The sequence below is a fragment of the Leuresthes tenuis genome, unplaced genomic scaffold, assembly GCF_036924035.1.
Source record: "Leuresthes tenuis unplaced genomic scaffold, fLeuTen1.0.hap1 SCAF_4, whole genome shotgun sequence".
Lineage (NCBI taxonomy): Eukaryota > Metazoa > Chordata > Actinopteri > Atheriniformes > Atherinopsidae > Leuresthes > Leuresthes tenuis.
Genome location: NW_027325358.1, coordinates 7,300,353 through 7,324,195, shown reverse-complemented (window position 1 = coordinate 7,324,195; position 23,843 = coordinate 7,300,353). Strand labels below are relative to the sequence as shown.

The 23,843-nt window shown below is 40.9% G+C and overlaps 2 protein-coding genes across 4 annotated transcripts; one reads left to right on the top strand and one right to left on the bottom strand.

The window, feature by feature from the left end:
• The first annotated feature begins 6,945 nt into the window (after window positions 1-6,945).
• Window positions 6,946-7,766, top strand: LOC140304972 (cholecystokinin). 2 transcript variants are annotated; one of them, XM_072383760.1, is made up of 3 exons: window positions 6,946-7,119; window positions 7,198-7,452; window positions 7,582-7,766. In XM_072383760.1, exons 1-3 carry the CDS (start codon window positions 6,966-6,968, stop codon window positions 7,656-7,658), a joined length of 486 nt encoding a protein of 161 aa, XP_072239861.1. In that variant the 5' UTR covers window positions 6,946-6,965; the 3' UTR covers window positions 7,659-7,766. The 2 variants fall into 2 exon arrangements, with proteins under 2 accessions (XP_072239861.1, XP_072239862.1); XM_072383761.1 differs by having other exon boundaries at window positions 7,565-7,674.
• Window positions 7,767-7,857: 91 nt separating this feature from the next.
• Window positions 7,858-22,861, bottom strand: hap1 (huntingtin associated protein 1). Of its 2 annotated transcripts, XM_072384345.1 has the most exons (14): window positions 22,428-22,858; window positions 18,208-18,284; window positions 17,920-18,036; window positions 17,751-17,845; window positions 17,039-17,147; window positions 16,841-16,919; window positions 16,622-16,752; window positions 15,967-16,041; window positions 15,530-15,741; window positions 12,183-12,401; window positions 11,702-12,039; window positions 11,230-11,418; window positions 10,945-11,047; window positions 7,858-9,385 (listed from the first exon to the last, which is right to left on the bottom strand). In XM_072384345.1, the coding sequence occupies exons 1-14, from the start codon at window positions 22,621-22,623 to the stop codon at window positions 9,016-9,018; spliced, it is 2,310 nt and encodes a 769-aa protein (XP_072240446.1). In that variant the 5' UTR covers window positions 22,624-22,858; the 3' UTR covers window positions 7,858-9,015. The 2 variants fall into 2 exon arrangements, with proteins under 2 accessions (XP_072240446.1, XP_072240447.1); XM_072384346.1 differs by lacking the exon at window positions 10,945-11,047 and having other exon boundaries at window positions 9,240-9,385; window positions 22,428-22,861.
• Between the last annotated feature and the right edge of the window lie 982 nt (window positions 22,862-23,843).

Here is a 23,843-nt window from a genome sequence, read left to right as displayed (position 1 = left end):
CCACTTAACACATATCAGTTGGTTTAACATAATCTCCACTAAAATCAAACTGAATCTTGTTTTATGAACAAATATTTTGTCAATGTTACGTGAATAAGTATTACAACTCATGTAAAATTAGTTCGAGCCATGCACTTAAAATTGAGTCCCAGTCGTAGTTGATAAGTTTCATCGATCTTGTAAATTATGTTGACCCAACCCAAACATATTATTTAATAAAATCAGAACTGCTTAAAGTGGCATTGGCTAGATTTTTGCTATTTGGCTCCCCCTACAGCTGAGCAATGTGACACTGCTGTCATAAAACAAATCTCCTTGCGAGTCATACACATTGATGAAAAGGCCACAAAGACGGCATCAAAATCTCACAAAAACATCCAGTGATCATAAAGCAAAACTGTGTGGTGCAGGACTGGAAACTAAAGCCTTAGAGTTTGATATCTCAGCCCCGAGGAGCTCAAGGACGGTCTCAGGGCAAGAAATGTCAGCATACTTCAAAACAAGTCAGAAGCACATAGTTTTAAGGTTCACAAACTTCTTTTGTGTTACTTTGATGTTTAAATATAGCAACATAACTGCGTCCAAATTTCTTCTGAAGATTTTATCATGTTCATTCAACAAGTTATCATTTTAAGTGTTTGGTTTTATGCGTGACCAACAAGAATGAATCATTCAACAGACCTAAACGCATTTATGTTATGCAATCATATTTGTATTTAGTCAATAAAAATTTCAGGTTTGTTGATTGTTATGAGTGTAGGTGTCTCAGCTGTAAGCTATAATGAAACAGATCAGCACCCAACTGGAATATGTGCACAGTGGAGCCATAAGAAAGTGAGTAATCACAGAGGATACTGTACCTCAGTCACTAATAAGACAGCAAACAGGATCAGCTATGAATAGTTGAAGTTGATTAAGCTCAAATAAGCTATACTAATTAACCTGAACACAGATGAATATCACTGTATCAACAATGTATGTTTATTTGATGAATATCTACTTGTTATTCTTCACCTTTTGAACTGCAGGAATTCAGTTTTATTTGGATGTTGTTGTCGGGATGTTCGGTGACATCAGTACTGGATTTAAAGAGTTCAAACCAACATGTTCTTTTAAGAATCCTCTCATGGATCTTTTATTTGAGAAAAGATTGGTTTTGGAAATAAAATCTGGATTTATAATAGTTATTGTTGTCATGTTACATGAGTCCAACAAACTCAGCTTTTGTATCAAAAACTGAAAAATTTGACTCAGATTAAACATCACTGAAAGCTTAACGATGGAAAAAGCTACAGTGAACCTGCTCTTCATTGTCAGATTTGTCTGTAGTTAAATATTTGCACACGTGCCCACAGCACGAATGGACGTCTGGTTCCTGGTCACTGGGGGGTAAAATACGAGCGGTACCTCTGCTCGCAGGTCAGAGATGCTGGAAAAGTAGCGGCCGAGGTCTTTGGAAACATCAATTTTCTTCACACAGAACTCTGAGATGTTCAGCTTCAGCTCCCTGTTTTTCGCCTCCAGAGAACGCACCTGCACACACACACACACACACACACACACACACAATCTGTCAGTTTCTGAGGCTTTCTTTGTGTAGCTTTATAGAAACAACATTAGTTACTATCTGTTCAATCAGCTTTTTAACTGTTACATTTAAACTTGTTAGATTTTTCTATTTATTTAACATGATATTCTTTCATAAAGGTCATGTCCCTGTCAGTGTTGAATCAGATACTTTAATTAAATAAAAGTGTGATAACATGTCAAAACAACCTAATTATTTTAGAGCTCGACTCAAACTTTAATAAAGTAAAATGTACTATAAGTTTTAAATTATATTTTGGTGATATTACCACATTGTGTTTGTTTTTAAGTCACAAACCAATTCATTAGTACCTATAATTGTTTAATTAATAATATAGTGCTCTATGTTTTTTTTGTTTTTTTTAAAAACTGGCTGTTTTTTCACTTCTAGTTCAACTGCAACCTGCAAAAGCATGAAAATCAACTTTAGGGTTCTCATTAAATTACCTCTCAGGTTGAACTTCTTGTTCCTATAGATATGAATATGGATATTTTGTCATAAATATTCTTGTGAATGACTACATTTACTATTTATCCTATGTGGATCTTTGCTTAAATATATATAAATTAATCTCCTGTAGCATCCATATGTTAATTACAAACCACACTCAGTTATTGATGCCTCTGTTGTGCAATGAGATTAAATTAGGCTGGAAAAACAGATTGGAGTTGCAAAGCTCTGCAAACTGCATGTGAAAGTAAGATAGTAGCTACTGTAAAGTTACAAGCTGGATCATATTCAGAAGAGGAACATTTAGTAATATTTCAACTAAATGAGTTCAAATTGGTGGTCGTTTATGTTGTTGTTGCGGTGGTGCAGAAATTAAATAGCATGCATTTAGCTTGTCTGAGTTTAAAGTTGCCATCTGGAGCTATGCCACCATGTCTCACCGTCTCCAGGTAGGAGGCCAGACGGTCGTTAAGGTTCTGCATCGTCAGCTTCCCATCCTTGATCACCATGGTCTGGCCGTAGGAAGTCAGTGACCCTGAGGAGCAGAAGTAGCTGGACTGGGACTGCGAGAAGCGGGTCCCGAAGCCTCCCGCTCCGCCGTACACGCTGGGTGCGTGGGAGATGCGTCCCTGCATCCATCCTCCTCGGGTGATGGTCCCGGTGTTGTAGATGTTGCTGTGCTGGATGGTTGATGAAGACATGGCGAGAGGCTGGGGCGCTGACCTGTGGGGTGATTTCGTCTGAGACAGCTCGGTGCTTTATAAGTCCACAAAGGATGGAGATAGCATCAAGCTTAACAGGAGTGGTATGCTTTAGCAGGTTTTGAAAACCTAATGGGTGTGTGCAGAAGCGTCCGGAGTGAACTCCCATATCACAGACCTTGGCTTTAGCAGCTTTCTCTGATAACAATCTTGATGGTATATCTCAACTTTGGTATGGAGAGGCAGAATGTCATTGTTTTCCCAAAAGTAGCTGAAAAGTGGATTCATCTGACCTCAGCAGCAGCAGTGAAGTGTAAATGATTTTAAAAGGTACTCTTGAACCCTTGTGGCAATGCTGATCAAGGTGTTTTGGTAACTTATTATCCAGTGCTGTCTGAAAAAGGTTAAACACATCCAACAGTGGTTTGCATCCTTGGCCTTTACACAGTAGAACTCCCTGAATCTTTTCCAGTAATCTGCTTGGTAGACATTGAACGACTACATCTGTCAATGACAAATATATCCATTGAAATTACAAAGGATTTTAGGGATAAAAGTAGCTCCTAACTGGCGAATTTAGGAGAAACTAAAAATAATGGGCGTGTCAGTTGTAAATTTAGGGTTTTTTTCACCAAGAGCAATTCATAAAGGATTTTAGGCCTAAAAGTAGCACCTAACTCTAGGAGAGCTTAAAAGCCCTCGAGAGGACTCCTAACTCAGTAAGACTTATTCACAATGAATCAGAAAATGGCTGCAGCGATACGAAATGTTTTGGAGACAATGGAGGACTGCGAATTGATGAAGAGATATAGGCTAAATCTATGGCGTGATGCAAATGGCTTTGGTGCAGATCCTCCTACAACAAATTACATTTCAATTTCATTCACAACGTGTCATGTCACTGTAGCCTTTACTAAATGTACATTCAAGGCATGCAAATAATTACAAGCAATGTTAATTATGGACATACCTGTCGCCACGACGGTTCTTTTAAAATCTGCAATCTCGAGCCTACTGTGATTGCAGGGCATACCATCGCTTCTCGCAATCCTCAGTAGAGCGACACACTGCTGGGAACAATATGCATTCATGCTGAGGTATATTTCTTCCCATGCCTCCCGCTTCTTTTTACTGGTAAACCCAGAGCCAAATTTCCCCTTAATAACCCCTCTCCTCTCCAGCACGAACTGAGCCAATCTCTTGTTGTATGTTGTTTCTGCCCATAAAACGAGGTCGGACTATGAAGCCAAATCCAACAGTGAGAAACATGAAGAAACTCCACTGACAAAGTCTTATGGCTCCAGCATGGAGGAGCACTTTACCAACTCAGGCACACAAAAGCTTGACTCGCCTCTGAAAAAGTTCATCTGGACAAAGACACATGCTCTTGGTCATCTATTCTGTGTTTGAGTTAAATCAAATGAGTTTTATACATGATTTTCAGTTGGTGAATGAAAGAAAAGGCCTAAACCATAAGAACACCATATCCATGATTAAGCAGTGCTTTGGGGTTGTTTTTCAGCCAATGGGGCAAAAAACCTAGTTATACTAAAATCCCACTCCAGGAGTTTTTAATACCCTATAAAACTCCTTGAAATGTTTTCCTTAAAATTGTATTTTTTATAAGTTTTTGCCTCACACACACAAACGTACAGCTTAAAATGGCAGAGTTATGAATCTCCATGTTTTCCTTATTCAGTGAATGGGGAATATGTTAATCTGGCCCTGCTCCCATCTCTGCCCACCAACAGATGACACCAACCCTGGTTAATTCAGCCGTACATGTTTGACTGTGTTTGAAGCGGATCTTAAGAGGAAGAGGGTCATTCACACATTGTCTCATATGTGGAAGTATCTGAATGGTCATGCGCTCACTTTTATTTAATCACTTCTGTCACTTTCAACAGTATTAGAAATGTAACCTCTTAATCTCCACACCTCAATATCAGCAAGAGAAAAATGTTTCTTTGCATTACTTCTTTGAGGCTCTTATAATAATAAATGGCATCAAATTATGCCCATTTGTTGAGGACTGGTGGTTCCTGATCTCTTGGTACACAACCACAGCCCCGTCTGGCACGACAGTTTTACTAAAAAACATAAAATTATCTCTGAGTAGACGTTGAAACCATTGTTAGGCACCATAACGAACCAAAAGGAAATTCACTATGAATCAAATTTTGTTAGTATGAATGATTTTGGGTTTTAATTCAAGTTGTTAATTCATGTTGATAGCCATAGTTCAAAAAGTATATTTACAATATTATCACAGTCCAGGGGATGCCAAGGGTCACTAAGTTTAGTTCAAAAGCCAGGCTTCAATGTCAATCTGATGCATCTTAACATAACTTTAGTTCTGATAATGAATTAAAATGGCAGAACCATATTTACATTATTTTACTTGCTTTTTTCTGCAGCCAATGTTCCCTTTGGGTCCTTATCCAAAGGGATGTAGCTGAGAAGATGCAAGTGAACAATTTTAAAGATAATACTAAAGCAGCAAAGATCATCTGATCCAGTCTTTCCTGATAAACTGGGCGTGTGTGTGCAATAAACTGATTGGGACACCTAGTCAAGCGAGAAAGAATCTCCAGAATGAGGGCATTTATCTTATTTAACTGGGTGGTATGTGTCACACACATGTCAGATATTTGTGATTACCTTTCCAGCACAGCATTATAGGACCAAAGTCCGCCTGTAACATCATTAAAACCTGTAGGATTATTCCTAATTTGCTATATCGCTGCTTTGATTTACTTACTAGTCGCAATATCTTGCACTATGGTGGTTTTACTGCCTGGTAGAAAAGACTTCAGTTCAGTTTTATTCATTCAGAGAAACTGTTTTTTATCTCGATATGCTTGAAAGTGGAGAGAAACCAAATAAATTTTTTAGAGTTGGTGGGGGAGCAAGTGATGTTGTATAACTGGAACAAGACGATAAGGGGATAAGAAGAGAGAGAAAGCTACGACCATAACACACAGTCCAGCCTTCATTATCCCGCATTACCTTGAGACAGGTTGTTCCTGATAGCCTTAAATGCACAAAAGTTTAAGAGAGTAGTCCTGGAGACTTCCTTTATGTGAGTTAAAAAAGGCATATCTAGTTTTAAGGCTGTGTTTGAGTTATTTCTGCTTTACAGGCTGGTAAACAGCACAGGTTGTCACTGCAAACTGGAAACAGAGGAACTGGACCACTTGACAAAAAAATCTATACTGTATGTAAACAGCGCTTAAGTAATCTGGGGTGACAATATAAAATCTGGAAAGTACAGACCACAGATGATCACCTCCACCCAGAAACGAGATTCAAAGTTAACGTTAACTTAAATTTAAGCACATCTGTTTCTAGAAAGAAAGAAAAGCAGGTTTTAACTGTTAGATTTTAACGTTTAGAGCGATGACGGGACGGCAGCTGATCACATGATTGTTCAATAACTTCTAAGAACTGCTTATTATTCATCATTGATAGAAGAGAATAAGAACAACCCCAGGTTTGTTTTCAGCTGGCTGCCTGACAGTCCTCGCTCTGTTGAGCCGTGTATTCATTCTTCACCAATAAAACAGCCTCAGCTAAACCATCAATGTGTATTTTAGACTGATTTGGTTTTAAATTCATTTGATTTGATTGGATTATCATTGTATTACAATTAAATGGATAATAATTGGCTTGAATTGGACTGTATCTTGCTGTAATTTGGTGCTATATACATATATATGAATAAAACTAAACAGAACTGGATTGAAAACACAATGCGCTGGTTTTCTGAAACTCATTTAGTTGTAACATGTTTCATAAAAGGAGAAACACAGCAACACTTTAGAGAAAAATAAGAACACAGGAGACATATGAAAAATGTTTTGTTTTACTTCATGCTTTTGTGCCTCAGGAATGAAAATAAAGAGTTTATTTTTCACATGAAATGTAACCCTCAAGAAGGGTTAAAAATCTAGAAATATGTACTGAAAAATAGCCATATTCTTTCTGGCTTTCAACCTTTTAAGGCAAATCTTCCAAAGCGGCTCCATAGTTACATTTGTTTCTTTGTGTTGGTGACAACAGGCTCTATAGGAGTATTGGATTTCTTATGTAAACACATTGAGTTGTTTTATTGTTATTGCTGTGCAAAGAGGCCTTTCCAGGTTGGTGAAAAGCATAATTATGGGTTTCTCTGAGTGGTTCCTTTACGCACTTCCTTCTAAAGTATCCGTCTCTCAATCAATCTAATGTTCTGCAGCGAACGCTGTTATCAGTCTTTGATTTTAGGCTGCGCTGCTTATATATGTGACACGAAAGAGCTGTCCGGCACACAGAGTCCACAGATTTGCACAGAGGCACCACCCTTCTTTGGTGTGTTCACATCTCATCCTGTCCTCACAGGTACAGTCAGTTTGTCTTTTTTTTCAAGTCATTTTACATGTGCCTCTGACAGAAGTTGTTCTCTCTTCTTGTGCACAGACATGTCCGGGAACATCATTGTGGTATTTGCACTGTTGGCGGCGCTGCTTGTATCAGATGCAGCCTCCTCACCTGAGACGTCTGCAGCCGGAGGAGACAAAGAGACGAATGTCCTACAGCAGCTTCTGGCCAAGAGGGAGAAAGCGCGAGACTCGGCTGGCAGACTGATGCCGGCATCTCGGGCACAGAGACGTGCACACCTATCTGAGGATGATCGGGAGATAATGACCAAACAGATCATGCAAGCTCTTTCAGGTATGCTGAATATTCTTTTGTTGGTTTGTCGAACAATCAGAGGAGGGAACGGGCAGAAATTTCTGAAAACCCTCAGATCTGTGCACTGAAGTGTTGTGTGTGGTTCATGTAGGCATGGTTTGTTCACAGAGGTGATGACCTCTGACTGCATGTCAGATCGGGACTACCAGGGCTGGGTGGACTTCGGACGTCGGGACGCAGAATGAGGGCGCAGCATTAACGAAACACCAGCTGGAGATCGCATCATTTCTGCTTTTTCTTAAGATTGTACAGAAAGTCAAGGTTTTACTCCCCCTGAAAGTTTATAAATAAACATTTTTTGCAGACTTATCACAACAGTCTTGATTCCATATGTGTTGATTTCTGTGTGGTGACGAGTGGACTGAGAGACACTCGAAGCTCCGCTGGATGGAAATGCAAAGTTTTATTCACAGGCGGTACAATGTATACACACTGACAGACATCTGACAGACTACAGAGAATAGTAGTGCAGAAAAACAGTGGTTTGGCTGATTTAAGTCAGAACACAAAGTATCAGAACCTGTGTTTATGATTTCTTCCCTTTTAAATCCACAGTATCCTATGCCTTTCTTTTGCTAGAGCTGATTGTTCAGACAGAAACATGCTGTTTAAATGATCGTGACAATGTCTTTATTATCATTTATTAAATACTATGAACGTGATCAAGAGATCACTTTGAATGCCCAGCAGTGAGTTTTGATCAAATCCCAGCAGTTTAAATATTCCTGACAACACAGCAGATTTGTACAAGCATGATTTTCAGTCAGCGTTAACAGCGAGTAAACGTGTTGCTTCTAATGCTATTCGCTGCCTTTGAGGCAACACAGCAAACCCGATTTGGTTTCAGTGAGGTTTGGCTCCAAACAAAGTCCACAAAATCAGAGGAGAGCTGTGTGAAAGAGCAGACAGCGGCTTTTTTTCTTCATCATCTGGTGCAGATGTGTCCTCGATCCGCATATTTGACAATGGTCTACATGACATGCTTTTCTAAACATAGCAGCGTATAAGCAGGAAGACCAGTGTTTCATTTGAGTGCATTTGAATGTTCTTCAGTGTGACACCATCAGTTTGATTTGTGGTTTCAACCAACAGTAATTTACTGCATGTAGTCTTTTCTTTAAATATTAAACAACAATGCTACTATTTACACACAGGAAACTAAAACAAAATAACAAGCGATGAGGTGTTTAGAACCAGCCATGGGGAGAAGTGTAAAATGACATTCACAAAACACAGTATAAAAAGATTTCTTTTCATGAGCTTTCTTTTTTTGTGTAAAAAGCAGAAATGTGACTGGTACTCAGGCAGCTGTCCTGAGATGAAGACATCTCACAAACAAGCAACTCTACTGTGCACGAGTTCATAGAAAAGGTTACAATGACACACTTCTAACCACTCAAGTATGGCTCTAACACATTCTGTGGCTTTTGTTTTCAAGACACGGGTGCTGTGGTGGGTCCTGAACTGCGCAGTGGGAATCGTATAGCTTATCAAAGTCACTGCGGTGAACATGAGAGGAGTCAGCGGTGAACACATCGCACTTTATGAGGATGTTGGACCGATTCTCTCCTCTCCACTGCGGCCCATCATCCCCCAGGCTGCCACTCTGTGCAGCCCGAGGCTCTGAAGCTTCTCCACTAAGTTCAGGCTAAAAATGCTCGTCCCTCCGCCTTTGTCTTTCACTGTGGAACATGAAGGTTGTGGGCTGTAGTGCAGGTTATTGTATGGATTAGGAGAGGCTGAGATGCCGCGCTGTTGCAGCAGCTGCAGGAGTCCCAGTGATGACGTGGTTACATTTGTGGTGGTGGTGGTGGTCGTGTGGCCTCCCCGGCCAAAGTGCTGCAGGTGGGAGGAAGATGAAGTGCTCACGTGCTCACAGTTCCGACAAGATGGCAAGCCGTAAGAGTGAAGGCTGCCAAACAAAACAAAACAAAGCTCATTCACGGACCGCAGCTCTTTTGCATGCACATATATGTTCATACAAAACTACTAAACAAAACAAGCCCACGCCAACAGTTTCAGTTAGTTCTGAGTGTCATCTCTAAAAGATGGAGAAGCATGTTAGAGAGCCAGCTGGGATGTAACAGGATCTGCGGTTTTGTTGAAATGAAACCTAAGAAAAAGGCCAAGAGTCATTAAAACATGAAGTGACAAACAAAGAATGAGGAGAGCACAATGAAGTGAGATCTCAACCGCACTAAGTTAAGAGTTAGTGGGACGTGAACAGCTATGCTGAGTAAAACAGAGGCACAAGTTTCTTTATGATGTCATAACGTAACGGCATTTACAATAAAGATTTTTTTGATTTTTCTGTTTTTCTTTTCATCTTTCATAAACCAGTAAACAAACAAACAGGTGTACTTTCTTTGGTATAAACCCTCAGAGTCCAGGCCGGAGTAAGTAAGTGAACCTTTGTACTCTGGAGCAGTCAGAGATGCCCATGTTTCTCATGAGAAAGAACAGTGTGTGAAGAACATCTGCATCACAATAGTCTTCAGAGGATGTAAACGGAGTTTCAAAGAGGTAGAAGAGACTACAAAAACAGGCTATTCATTTGATCAAATGATAAGAAGACTAAACATTTACAAATCAAGAAGATTTAGCCCTGCTGCTTCTCTCCTTTAAAGTGGGAAACTTGAAAAGATCACACCAACAGAGGACGTAATCCTGAATGAGGTTTAACAAAAAAAAAAAAGCTAAATAAAGTTAAACGAAAGACTCCAAAGATCTCTACAACTAAATAAAGGAACCACGCAGGAAAGCTCTACTCCAGTAAAATAAATTTGGAGAATTTCCTCAAATTTCCAGGAGACTATCCGGGTGTTCACTGCCACATGGTTAAACTGCGAGGCACGGTGGAGGGATCATCAAGGTTTGCTACATCAGGGCCTGATGATTCAAGTTTAAATCATCTTTAATAACACAACAAGACTGTATCTGCAATGTCTTCATCAAACAGATGTTGTTCATTTACTTTTTTCATTAATAATCATGACTGAATGTTTTCAAAAAAGTCATGAGAAGTACAACTGTTTGTGTTCAGCTGTGACTTTGGTGATGGTCAAGCCACATATTAAAGGTAAAAAAATCTCCCTAAACAAACATGTTACTGTGCCTTTGTTTTTCATAATGAAGAATTCAATCAGGCATTCAGAGGGCATCCATAACGCCGCGCTCTTACTTTTCCCTGACGGCTCCTTCTAGAGTTGGAGAAAGAGCCTCGACAGACGTTTTCTGCCAACGAAGGGGTAAAGAGCAAAGGTCAAGCGAGACAAACAGCACGGCAGAAGGAGGAAATATGGACTATCCAGTCACTTAACACATGTGAAGCTGCAAATAAAGGGTTAATAAACGCCAAAGGCCTTTTGTAAGTCACTCAAGTGTAAATTCATGGATGGACATTCATTTTCATGGTCAGGGCTGTGAAAAACAACAGACAGCATCAGGATGTAATGGCATGACAGTTCTTACCTAGTGGAGAAGGAGGGGATGAGAGGGGAGGGTTGGAGAACTTTGCAGGTAGTAATGGTATGGGTGGGAGGGGTCTGAGGGAGGTTGGGGCCCGATGAAGAGACTGTGAGGTCGTGGAGGGAGAGACACACATTAAATGTCACACGGAGGAAAACAAAGCCATCTTATGAGGCACTAAAGGAGCTGATGATTATCATGCACCATGAACGACACAGTCGTCATGAACAATGAGGAACACATGAACAACAAAGATGGAGGAACTGTGCGTATCAACATGTGTCCTACCTAAGCCATGAGCCCCAGAGAGCTGTGACAGGTCAGGTTCATCCTCCTCCAGGTCGTTCAGGCTGTAGACGTGCTGTATGTCCACCTCAAGCTCCTTGAAATCTTTAGTCAGGACGCCTGGACGTGGGTGGAGGATGCCCCCGAGGTTTGGTTTGGCCAGCTGCTGCCAGTGGTGCAGCGTCACCGAGCCTGATAATGAACGCAGACAGAAGATACAATGTAGTACATTAGAAATAACTGTGATTTACTCACGTTTTTCTCTTGACAATAGAGAAACATGTCATTTGAGGGGTGTTTAATTATCAGAGCGAGGGTTTGAGGGTCTTGTCACAATAATTTGTTAATACAGACATAAAAGCAGTTTTTAATCGACGGTATTTTCTTAGAACCACAAAGTAATGTTAATAATATGCATTACTTGTCCATTGTGAATGCTCATGCTGCCCCCTGACTCTGCCACGGTTCATTTTACCTTCCAGAGGTTTAACAATCTGCAGACGGTCAGGCAGGTAGGACCTTGATCCTCCCGAGGAGCCACAGGAGTGCCGCGAGCTTCCGTTGGAGTAGTTGGTGCCTGTTGATGCTGCTGGACTGGAGACAAGGCTGTCATTTGGTGTCAGGAAGCCACTGGAGCCCTCGCCTTCCTCGCAGTTTACCGCCAAGGCACGGAGTTTCCGCTCCCGCTCTACGTCGAAGAAAGGCCGGTCAGAGGAGTGGTTCTGCTGGCGGGCAGAGAGGTTGCGCAAGGCAGCTTCGAGATCCTGGCCTCCGGGGGTGCCTGGCTGACCCAGACGTTTTGGACCAATAGCACTGCCAGGAGGAGATGCAACACTGTGTTTTTACAAGGTGAAGACCCTGAGGTCAGCTTTTCCAGACACGGTGCAGACTAATGTGTATAAAATGATCTGAAACAACTCAAGAATTTGCCCTTTCATGCAACTGCACAAGCTCACCTGTTGTCTTCTTTCTGAACTTGAATGGAGCTGGGCTTGTCCTCCAGGGTAAGGCTGGCATTATCAGAGCCATACCAGCTGGTTCGGGGGGTGCTGGTACAACTGGACTGCACAGACACCGGGCTGGAGCCTGGCAGCCCTGGTGAGTGGCACTGGGACCGCATACGCCCAACCTTGTTAACCACCTTCACGGTTTCAAACACACGCCACGGGTGGTTCCTACCAAAAGAAAACACAGTTTAAACATCATAATAAACCCAGTCACAGACCATTTAAAGCCCCCAGCCCTAAAATATTAACTACTCTGTAAACTTTTAGCTCATGCTGTTTTACACAGGCTGCATTAAGTGAATTCTACGATCAAAAGCAGACGGCATGAAACCATCCAACTGCTAAAAAAAAACTTCTGAGACGCTACAATATTGAGTACATAGTAAAAGAGACTCCAAAAAGAGTCATTTTTCTTATATGTAGGAGTACATTGACAGTTTGGTGAGTCACACACTCTCTGAATGGTCACGATGGTTTTAACACATCTTAGTTGTGGAATAATCAAAGATTGATTGACAGTTGCCTGGCAACATAAACAACCACATGACTGTTGCCAGGTTTTGTTTCAAACGTTGTAAAATTCAGACATCTACATTGAAAAAGGTGAGTTCCCACTGATGTTCAGAAATAAGTAGATTAAGAAAACGCATTTCAAGGCCTTCAAAGACACTGTTGTGATCTTTAAACGCCACAGAAACAGTCTGAAAAGAGCAATAGATTTAGATAAAAATGTTCATTTGTTTTTCTTAAGCTGCAGAACAGCTCAAAGATCAACTTTGAAGTGCAGTTCTAGATTTAGCTGCTCCCGAGTATAAAATTCAAACATCAACAAAGCAGCTTTGACACCTTCAGTTTTCTTCTCCACTTTTCCAAATGGCCACCATGGGGCGCAGACACAGAGACGCGGTAAGATTTCCTCATCTGACTAAAATAAAGTGGTAGGAAAAGCTGCACACCCTGTTTTATTTGCAGAGTAAGATTCCAACATGACGTTTTTTTCATAGAGAGCACTAATAAATCACTGTGTTGCTACTTAAAATAAGTTCAAAACCAGCTCACACCGATTGGAAACCGATTGAAAAACTGAATGCAAACGTAGAACTAAACTTTCTCTCAGGATCTTTAGATTTGATGGTTTTTTCTTCTCGTTTTTGTTAATGTTTCAATGTCTCCAGGTGGATTTTTACTTTTAGGATATTTAATGTAGCTTGTTTAAAAGACTTCCTTATCAATAACATTTACAACTTTGAACAGAATGTGGACGAACATGTTCGACAATAACTGAAACAACAATATTAAGAATACACGATAAAACAAATTTTGCATTGAGGTTTAAAAACAGCAACGTTTCTCATTCACCTGTAACACTTCAGCTGTAATTGTGATACTTTGATCGTAGCTAAAAGGGTTCTTATACATTTCTGTTTTGAAAGACGCAGCAGCAGAGTAATGCCGCTCAGCCACCCACGCCACCTGCCAGCAGTCCAGCTGCAGATGCAGATGCAGAAGAAGAAGACGTTTCTGCACTCAAACAAGCGCTTCAGGCAGCCAGAAAAAACATCCATGAACTGGCCTCAAACAACACAAATCTGATGAAGGAAAAACTCCAATTTGAGCAGAACATCAGGCAAACGCTGAAGGAATATGATAGTAAGTACACCTACGTCATAAACGAGATTAGAAAGGTGGAGGAAGATTTGAAAGCTGCTCAAAGCAACAGAGCGAAGAACGAGAACGAACGGCTCCAGGCGATGTTGCATAAAGTCACGGCCAGAGAAAAAGAGGGCAGAATCGTCAGGGCAAAACTAGTGAGCAGGCTTAGAGAAACGCAGCAGAACTACAATGAGCAGAGAGCGGAGATGATGAGAAAGGACAAACGGATGACCAGCTTCAAGAGCGAAATGCTCGCGCTTACAAAGGAGCACATACAAACAATGATTAAGATGAACCAGAAAGAAGATGAGCATCATGAGAAGGAGAGACAGTGGAAAATGAAATGTGAGGCCCTGGAGGTCAGGCTCAGAGAGGAGAGGGCTGAAAGGGAGGCAAGAGAGAAGGTACGCCTTCTTATTTTCAGGTTTTCAACACACCAGGGAGAGAAATAACAAAACCTCAGCTTTCAAGAGCTTGTTCAGAATATCTGATTAAAACATCCTCTGATTTTCTTTTTTCAGGAACTCTCCCCACAAAAGGAGAGAGCGACATTCATCTTTAAAGGAAGACGACAAGATGACAGCGCAGACAACGGCGCCGCTGTCTGACCACCTTCATCTCCGCTTTTTACGAAGATTAAAACTGCATCTTCAAAACAGATGAAAATCTTCCACTTCGTGAACCAATACTTTGTCTTCACACAACTTAACCCTTTATCAGAAACAACTAAGAATGGCCACAGGCACACAGCACTTCAACAGAAAAAAGCCACATGACAGCAGTTCACATTGCCACAATGTTCAAATTCCAGCTCATAACAGTCACATAAAACAGGTGCACAGTTTAAACCACATTAAATCTAGAGGATCAGTTCTCCCTCCCTCCACTAACTGGACAGTTGTTTGTGATGTCATCCACCCCGTCGCCACACTGTGGATATCCATCTCCTGAACTAATCTGTTTGGTTTCTTATATTCTCTGATTCATTTGTAAGTGTTAAGCATCGAGTTACTGTTTGAAAGCAGCCCACGTCCCTCACTTATACCTGTTCTTTAAACCAGCTAAATGACAGAAACACAGTGATATTAACCAGACCTTACCAGTAAATAACCAGTAGCTTAAACCGAATAAGTTCATACTAAGGGTAAGTGATAATTGAATTAGGCTTTGTGGAGCACATTGTAGTAACATATGCTTTGGTTGCCAAGTTAATATCAGAGAATTTGGAGTCTAATTTTTCTAAGAGCACCATTGCTTGTTTTGAGCTTGTTTTCATAAGTCATGTTGCTGAAGTGAAGTTGCTGAAATCATCCGGCTGAAGTGAGGAGAAGAAGAAGTCTGAGTATGAAAATGCTTCATGCTTGGGATAAGTAGCCTTTCAGTTACTATTAGAATCAAAGCGACTCTGGAGGACTGTGTCACAGTTTACATCATGAAAGTAGGGAAGTTAATGTCCTTCTGCTGAACTCATCTACTCATATCATCTTGCTAATCTGAATTCTTCATATACTGTAGAAATATCAGTAAATCCTTCTACATATCAGAAAACAAACCAATCCCGATGCATTCACAGCCCACACTGACTGAAACCTGCATGGAAACTATAGCGTTTAGCTACACAGTGTTACTAGAGACAGACTCACTTGTACTCTGAGGGAGCCGGGGTGTCAAGGCCTTTACGAAAGGTGCCCTCTATCTCTGCCGCCAGTGAGTCCATTGGGAGGACAGAGGCCAGTGCAGTGTACCGCTGCACCGTGCTGTTTGGCAGACTCTTGTTTCTAAGATTTTTAATGTCCTTTCGTGCTTCGTGAAGCATGTCCTCACACTCTGAGTACTTGTCCTGCAAGTCCTTAAGCTGCAAATGAGGGAGGACAAAAGTGTCAAAATGTAGAGCAGTTCCAACTCTGAGTGCTAAGAAGAGGTGATATAAAGGTTCTCAAAATCTCAAATGTACACCCCAAAAACAGGTTTCTGTCATACACAAATCCCTTCTTCTTATGATCAAAATATAAAAAATAGAATAAAAAATACCAAATAGTTGAATCGACCAAACTTCAAATATGCTGCTGAAGTAACTTGCCTCGGATTTAAGTTGCTGCTCGCTCTCACGAGATGCTCCGAGGTGTTGGTTCAGCTCCTCATTCTCATGGGTGAGCTACAGGGACAAAAAGGTTTTGAAATGTCAAGTTTCAGCTTATCTAAAACTAGACAAACTGCAAGTTGTAGTTGTTCTAGACCCCCCCCAAAAAAACATTAAAGCAGAATAATAGTCTAATAAATCTAATAGAGGATGTGAGAGGGCTCTGTAGCTACCGGGAATGTTCAGGTTATTTCCTCTAAAATTAAAAATCAATGCCACTTGTTTGTGTGTCACAGGATGGATTTCCAGTCACTCGTGAAGATAAACTCTTCTGAAAAGCCAGAAAGATTCAATGGGAATCAGACACGTTTCCAATGACTGCTTTCAGGCGAATGAGCTAGGCTGGGCAGTGTTGCCAGAGGGTGGCGCAATAGGCTGTGTTGTTAGAGACTGTAATTACTTAGAAGTAGCGCCAACTGGAAACAAACTTCAAGGAAAAAAACAAATACCTTGTGCACCCACAAGACTAAATGTGGGATATTGCATAATATTCTAAATGATGCTGGTCAGTCAGGTGAGTTCATCATTTGGCGGCTCAGACTGAAAACAGCTGGTGAGGAACACCATTTTGATATTTGCCAAGTTGCTGTCTCACCCCTTTGCAGCGGGCCTGCAGATCAACAATCTGTGCGAGTAGGGAGCTGATCTCTTCCTGCTGTCGGAGAGTATCCTCTACTTTACGTGCCAACTCCTCTGAGAGGTCCACCACCTGCTTATTGGCAGAGGCTGAAACACACAGGTTCCATAAATGCGACTGTGCCCGAGTTACATTTTAAAACATTTTCATTTCCTGGAGCAAGCTTGCAACACTTACAGAGCTCCTCCACACACACCATCATCAGCTCCTGTTCCTGCTCCTCATAGTTAGTCGTCTCTGTTGAGAGCTCATTGGCCTGCAGGAACAACAGCGTTAACTGTTTATATTGACCATCGGCTTACAAATAAAGGCACAAACGTTTTACAGATGAGTAATATTTCCTTATCTTTAGCCTTTGTGGCAATCGTTTCATACCTCTAATCTCAGATTGCGGTTCTCCTCCTCTAAACTCTTAAGTTTCTGCTGCAGGAAGTCATAGTGGACAAAGCTGCTCAGAGAAGTGGATGATTCATTCCTTTTAATTCTGCACAAAGAAAAAAGTGTATTTTCATTAAGCAGAACCACTTATTTCCAATTAAAAGAATGCATTATTATAAATACATGTTATGTAGAATGAAACAATGAAACTCAACTTCAAAACAAATGCTTTTGTCTGTTCTGTTTTTACCCGAGCGCGACTCTTAACTGAGCAGATGCTGCAGCACATAGTTGTTTCTAAGCTGAGTAACACGAGAACATCAATGAGCAGTAAATATGATTAAGTGCTGATGGGGCGGAGTTTTCTAGCAGGCTTAGCTGGAAACATTGAGAGGATCAGTGGAGATGCTCTGACGTGTGTTTACTCACACACATGCTCAATGTACTGAGCGGCAAAATCCCCCACAGAGGATACTGTGGATCATGAACATTGAGGAATCTCTGAAGTACCACTCAGCTGAAATCCATTCTTAATGTAAACAGTAAAGAGGACCAGTATGTTCTGTTCTTGTGCTGAATTTAACTGAATAACACTCTAAAATGACCCGATCACAACTGTCTTTTATTATGAAACACCAAATCTTACTATCAGCTTTTGGGCACTGCAGTATAAACACACATACGAGTGTGATTTTGTGCGTTTACTCACGGTGATTGCGCCTGAGCGTTTTCAATCTCCTCAGTGCTGGCGTAGAACTGAAGGAGGTCATCTCGCATCGAGAGCTCATGGCGAAGTTGAGCGATCTAGAAAATAAGTCATGATCACTCGAGCTCAGCGGACTAAATGTTTCTGTATGCATCATGAGGACTGTTTATACCTCTTCCTTTGTGATTTCAAGCTGTTCATCCAGCATTACATTGCGTGCCGTTAGATCCTGGTTTTGCTTCAGGAGGGACTGACCAATTCGCGCTGCCAACTCCAGATCCCGCTCTTTCTGCAAAGTCACACAGAAATCACAGTTTCAATGAGAAAATCACAGCTTTCGGCCAAAGCTAATTTACTTAGAAAAACGTGTGCAGAAAAAGTTGACAACAGTGATGGTCAGTGAGGCACACAAGTTTAATCCTCTTTACTCTGGCTCATCTGCTGTTTGTCTCCGTCTTACCTCTTCCAGCAGGTGGGTAACTGCCTTGATGTCATGATACGTCTTAGTGACCTGGCCCACTCTGTCTGAGCACAACACTGAGGGAGAGAAGGATTTCATGAATGGAAGGCTGAGAGAACAGAGAGAATGCTGTTACAAGTTTTAAATAAAGTACTCATACATGAAATAACAAGAGTCACCTTTTAATTACAAGAGAACAAACTGATCAAATCTATAAAACCTTGTTTTTTATTTTATTGCATCTCTTGATTTTCTCTTCCTCTGATTCACATAATAAAAAAAAAGACTCATTGTCACATAGATATCTTCAACCTATAACAACAAAACCAGACTGAAGTTTTAGGAGCTACAGACCACAACATTTCCATGTGATCCACCAGATACCGATCCTCTTAGCTTGATCTCTTTTAGCCCAGATAAGACACTGATAAAGACCTTGTTCTGGTGGATATAAATATAGCCCAACATGAGGGACTGAGGGTTAAATTCACATTGGCAGGACACTTTCAGCATGGAGGGGATAACAGTGGCTGCTGCTGACCTGAAACTTTGTTTACATCCTGAAGGCTGGTTTGTTTGTTTGTGTTAACCTCACACTCAATAAGCCTGAAAGGGTTAACCAGTCCCTTCAGAGGGATTTATCACTGACATGCACAAAATCTGCATGTACTTTGTCGAGACATGTGCATCATGTTCAACACGTTTTCCAATTAGAGCCCTACTGAGCTGTTCTATCTCAATTAAACCAATTCTCTCAAATTTTCCAGCCTCAAAGTGTTTTCCCTCTGGTGACATACAACTTAAAATAAATCAGATATTAAACTAAATTACAGAGAGAGTTTAACTATGTGCTTGGTCAAATCGAGCCTCCTAAAACAGAGTTAATTCTGACGAACTTTAGAAATACATTTCTTAAAAAGTGTCAAAGATATTCAGCTAATATTCGTTTGCTTACTTTTTAACAAACCTTTAACCTTTTAACAGGTAGTTTAGTAAAATATACCAAATGAACTCATAAAGAGCATAGACAGTGCAGACAGTATTAAATGGAAAGATAAAGAATTTTAACCCTTAATAGGATCAAAATTCATTTGTAAAAGCCTTTTTGAACCCTTGAACCATCTTTATAATTTAGTTAATCTGACCTACCCTATAGAAAAGTTGTTTGAAATTATTAATAATGGTTCAATAACTCATTTTTTTTTTAAATTTGCCTTTATTTTCCCAACAGAAATTTCTATTTGGTGAGTATTTTTTTCCCCAAATGTTTTGTTTGCATTTTACTTGTATGGGAGTGTAACACATCATGTTGGTGCTGTTTAGTCACAAAACTCAGACAATCGTAACACCAAGTTGGACACGATGTACAGAATTTGTGTTGACTAGTGCACAACTCTACAGTGTGGTAGCCTGCCAGTGTACATAGGCTACCTCTGTACTAAAATCAGTTGTGTTACATCAAGTGAAGAGGCTCCTATTCAGCAGAGTAAGTAGACCGCTTTGGCCTGGAAACTCAGGGACTGCATTGCTGTATCTGTATCCAATCAGCCTAATGGAAACAACCTGAGCTTGGGGTGAACAGTATCATACACAACACACTGGTCAGCACTTATGTAAAATAAATCAAGCCTGTAGCAGGCTGGGAGTCATGTTTCCATCTTTGCAAGGTAAAAATCAAGACAAATACAGTGACAAAACATATGAAGCATGAATTATCAAATATGACAGAATCATAAAATAAGGTTTTGGCTGACAGCTTTTGTCAGGAGGAGAGCAAAAAGAAGTGAATGCAATGTGTCAAAATGACTTTTATAAATGAAAAGTGATGTTGGGAACCATAGAAATGTATTTTTCGCTCTCACTTTCTACAGTAAAACAGGTCAGCCTGCAGGAGCTCATGTTTCTTTCAAGGACACTGCAGCAGGGCGGATGAACCTGGTCAGTCTCTGTCATAAGGATGAACAGGATAAGCCCGTCCTCTAACAGTAAGGCCGCAGACACTGTCGGATTCATTAAAAACAATTCTATCAAAACTGGACAAAACACCCGGTGCTGATGAAGATTAATCATCAACACACAATAACCGAGTTTAATGCCAATTCGTTCTTTATACGGCTAAGAACAAAAAGAAAGGTATTAAAAACCCCAAAACATCCCAACCAGCTCAAGAAAAACATGTTCCATTTTGTTTTAGTTCTTTTTTCCTCCAAATAAATGATAAACTAGAGCTTAAATTAAGCATTAAGTCAACTTGAGCTCTAAACTGACACTTATGTAATCATCAAGATGCAATCAATGACTTAACAAAGGCTAATTAGTCGATTGTTCCTCAAATCCTATTGTACTGGAAGTGGATTGCAGCATTATCTGTGCTACAAACAGAGTCTGCACCGGGACAGCTGGCAGGGTAACAAATAATCTCACGCACACACAATCTAAGTTCCAGTTCATGGAAAAGTCATTCAAACAACAAAAGGATGAATGCGTTATGAATATCATTTCCATCTACCGTGCATTACATTTCATTATTTCCTGTCAGCTTGGTGCAGATAGTACAGCAGCTCTGGGTTATTCACAAAGCTTATGCTGTCATTTAGGGATTGTTGTTTTCGTTTTATATGCCATAATATCTTAAAATGTTCTATTTTCTTTGAATAAATGCATCCCTCAGCAATCACATAAACTTGACAGGGTCTCAGCAGGGTGAATACCTGACCTGATGATCCCACAGCACAGATCAGATCAAGGTGAGGGTTCTACTGTACCAGCTGGAAGTTTTAGGGTCTGGGTGAAGCTAAATCCTGGCAGGCACCATGAACTGCTACCCTAATACAGTTCCTGTGGATAAACCTCATTGACTTAGGCCTACTTATGACGTCTGTTTCATTGTGAGGATCAGACAGTCAAGGATGAGCTCAGCTCTAAGAAAAAGAATCATACTAAGGCCATTTTGATCACTCGTTCTAAAGGCGCTCGCTCGACTGAGAAGAATGGCAGGAGGTAGAATTCGCCTCCCAGAGCGTCCTGGTTGTAAATCTGTCTGGAATAGTTACTGTGCATGAAATATGTTGACTTACAAATGAGAATTGATTGTAGCCTGTTTTGCTTAGAAAACAAGCTCAACTGAAATATCCACATCTGCTTGAATTGTGATAAATTTATAATAATTGGTTCAAATTTGACTTTATCTTTCAAGTACCTTGAGATGACATTTGTTGAGACTTGGTGTTGTTATGACCACACAAAAATGACAAGAAAGAAATATGTTCATTGTATCTCGCTTGCAGGAGGGGTGCCATGTCGCAGTATTTGTGTAGGTGCCAGCCACGTGCCCATTCAGACAAAGACTGCCTCATACAGAGAGGGACTATAAGAGATTCTCTGCTCACAATAACCACTGTTCAAGCACAATTTTAGTGTAAAAGCAGCTTTATAATCTAAACACATCCTGTGATTCTTAAACATACAACACTAAAAGCAGCCAGTAGAGAGAACAAAGTAGAAACTCCAATAATCTTTCAAATCAAACAGGCCTGGAATCTCTGGACTGCAACAAAAGCAGCAGTAAACTCAATTTAATTGTATTTTTACTTCCTCAAAACCACAATCATTAAGCACCATCTGTTTGCATTTCCATTTTCATTTGACCAATCTAACCTCAACAGACACATTTGTAGCATTAAAATAGAATTTGATCACCATAAAGTGGCTGTACAGCACAAACTATAGATTCAAAACGCTGCTGCTTACACTGTGGCTGGAGAGTGTGTGAACACACACACCGTGTCTCAGTGACCTTCACCGCAATAAGAGAAAAGATTCGAGCAAAACTCGAAATATCTAGGGGCACTTACAGATTTCATTAAATCCCACAGGAGCAGCAAAACATGCTTTTTTAATCTTATTTTTTATCTTCACAATGCATTCTCAATGACATCATCGCACCCTGAACCATATCCAGAGGACCATTAAGCACTGAAGTGCTTAGATAACAGACCTTGACAATGCAGTGTACCACAGTGCACTTCAGACAGCGCACTCTGACTTGCCGGGGCAGAAAACACACACCAACAACCCTTTGGACAGCTGCTGTACTTCTATATCATTTTTATCTCCCTTTTCTCGAGGCAGTGTGGGCTCTGCTGGTCACTGGTCGGCCTCCCCTGCACGCTACCCATCTTCTCCTATTCACTGTAACATCTCGCATTGCATTATCTCACCTTGTGTCACCTCCCTGCAGAGACTGTCGTTGTTGTTGTTGTTGTTGTTGTTATTGTTATTGTGGCATTTCGTCTCCTCCACTATTTCATCCACAAGGCTGAAAGCGCTTTTCTCATCTTCCTCCACCTCAGATGCTGAGGAGCTCCACACCTCCATGGTGACCGGAGAAAAACTGCCCTCCGCCTCTCCGTCCATGAGTCAAATCCCTCACTCTTCTGATTTTACTGTGTCCTGCCTGTGCTGTGAACCACCAGCTGTGTCTCTGGCATGATTCTGCTGGCTTGTCTGAGCGAGGAGAACTGCATCTGCTAGTCTATGCGAGGGTGTATATACATCAGTGTTTGTGTGTGCAGGAGAATCTGAGCTGCTTGGAGTTAATATATAATCCCTCAGTGTACGGCCCATCTGTCGTCATGCCTGCCTCCGTTCACCTGGCCACGTTGGACTACCGGGTGAGAAAACAGAGGAAGAGGAGGAGGAGGGGGATGGGAGGAAACAAAGTCTAAACCAGGAGCTGCAACAGCTGATTTTTATATTACTGACTTTGTCTGATCATTGAAAGATGAGTAAGACGTGCATATAACTGAGAATATCATTTAGAGTGGGATGCAGTTCAAAAGGATGCTGCGCAAAGCCCACCCACCCCTGTGGATTAAGGGAGATGGTATGTTCCGCCCAACCAGTGGCTGCTCTTTTCTCCACACATACGTAATAGCAGATAGAGAAGGCTCTGCGTAATACTGGTGCAGACAGACCCACACCCACAGGAGTCTGACAGAGGTTGTGTTCTGTGTAGAAATATGCAGATAAAGTCAATACTTAGATAATCCAAAAATATTACTTTATTTGGGGCAATTTCAAGATTCTATTATTTGGTTTATCTATGCAGTCGCTTCCCCCGCCCCCAACTATTTAGCCACAATCAAGATAAGGAAACTTCTGTTGAATTTCAATTAAGTGCTATAATGATCCACAAACACACCGCACCCTGTCACCACATTCACTCTCCAGTCTGCCCACCAGACACAGGAGTTTCTTACTATCAAATATTAACCCCTCTTTAATTTTTCAACAGCGACGTGTCTTTTTGCAGGTCAAACATTGCACGCAAGAGACAGCTCAGACACAACATTTGTCATCATGGTAACCCATGTCTCGTCTTTAAAGGCACTTGTTCGTCCCGGCAGGATAAAACGTTTCTGTAGGACTCCACGTGGTAACTGGTAGTTAACAAGTGATCATTACAGCAACATATCCTAAAGGCTGCAGTGAAATAGATGGTTATAAGGAATGCTTTGAGGACTCTGCCCACAATAAAAAACAACAAGTGCTACGTGCAACCTCCATAAGTGACCTGCCAGCAACAAAATCAGATCTACAGCTTATTGCTTTCAGTTCAACATTCTCTGGAAATC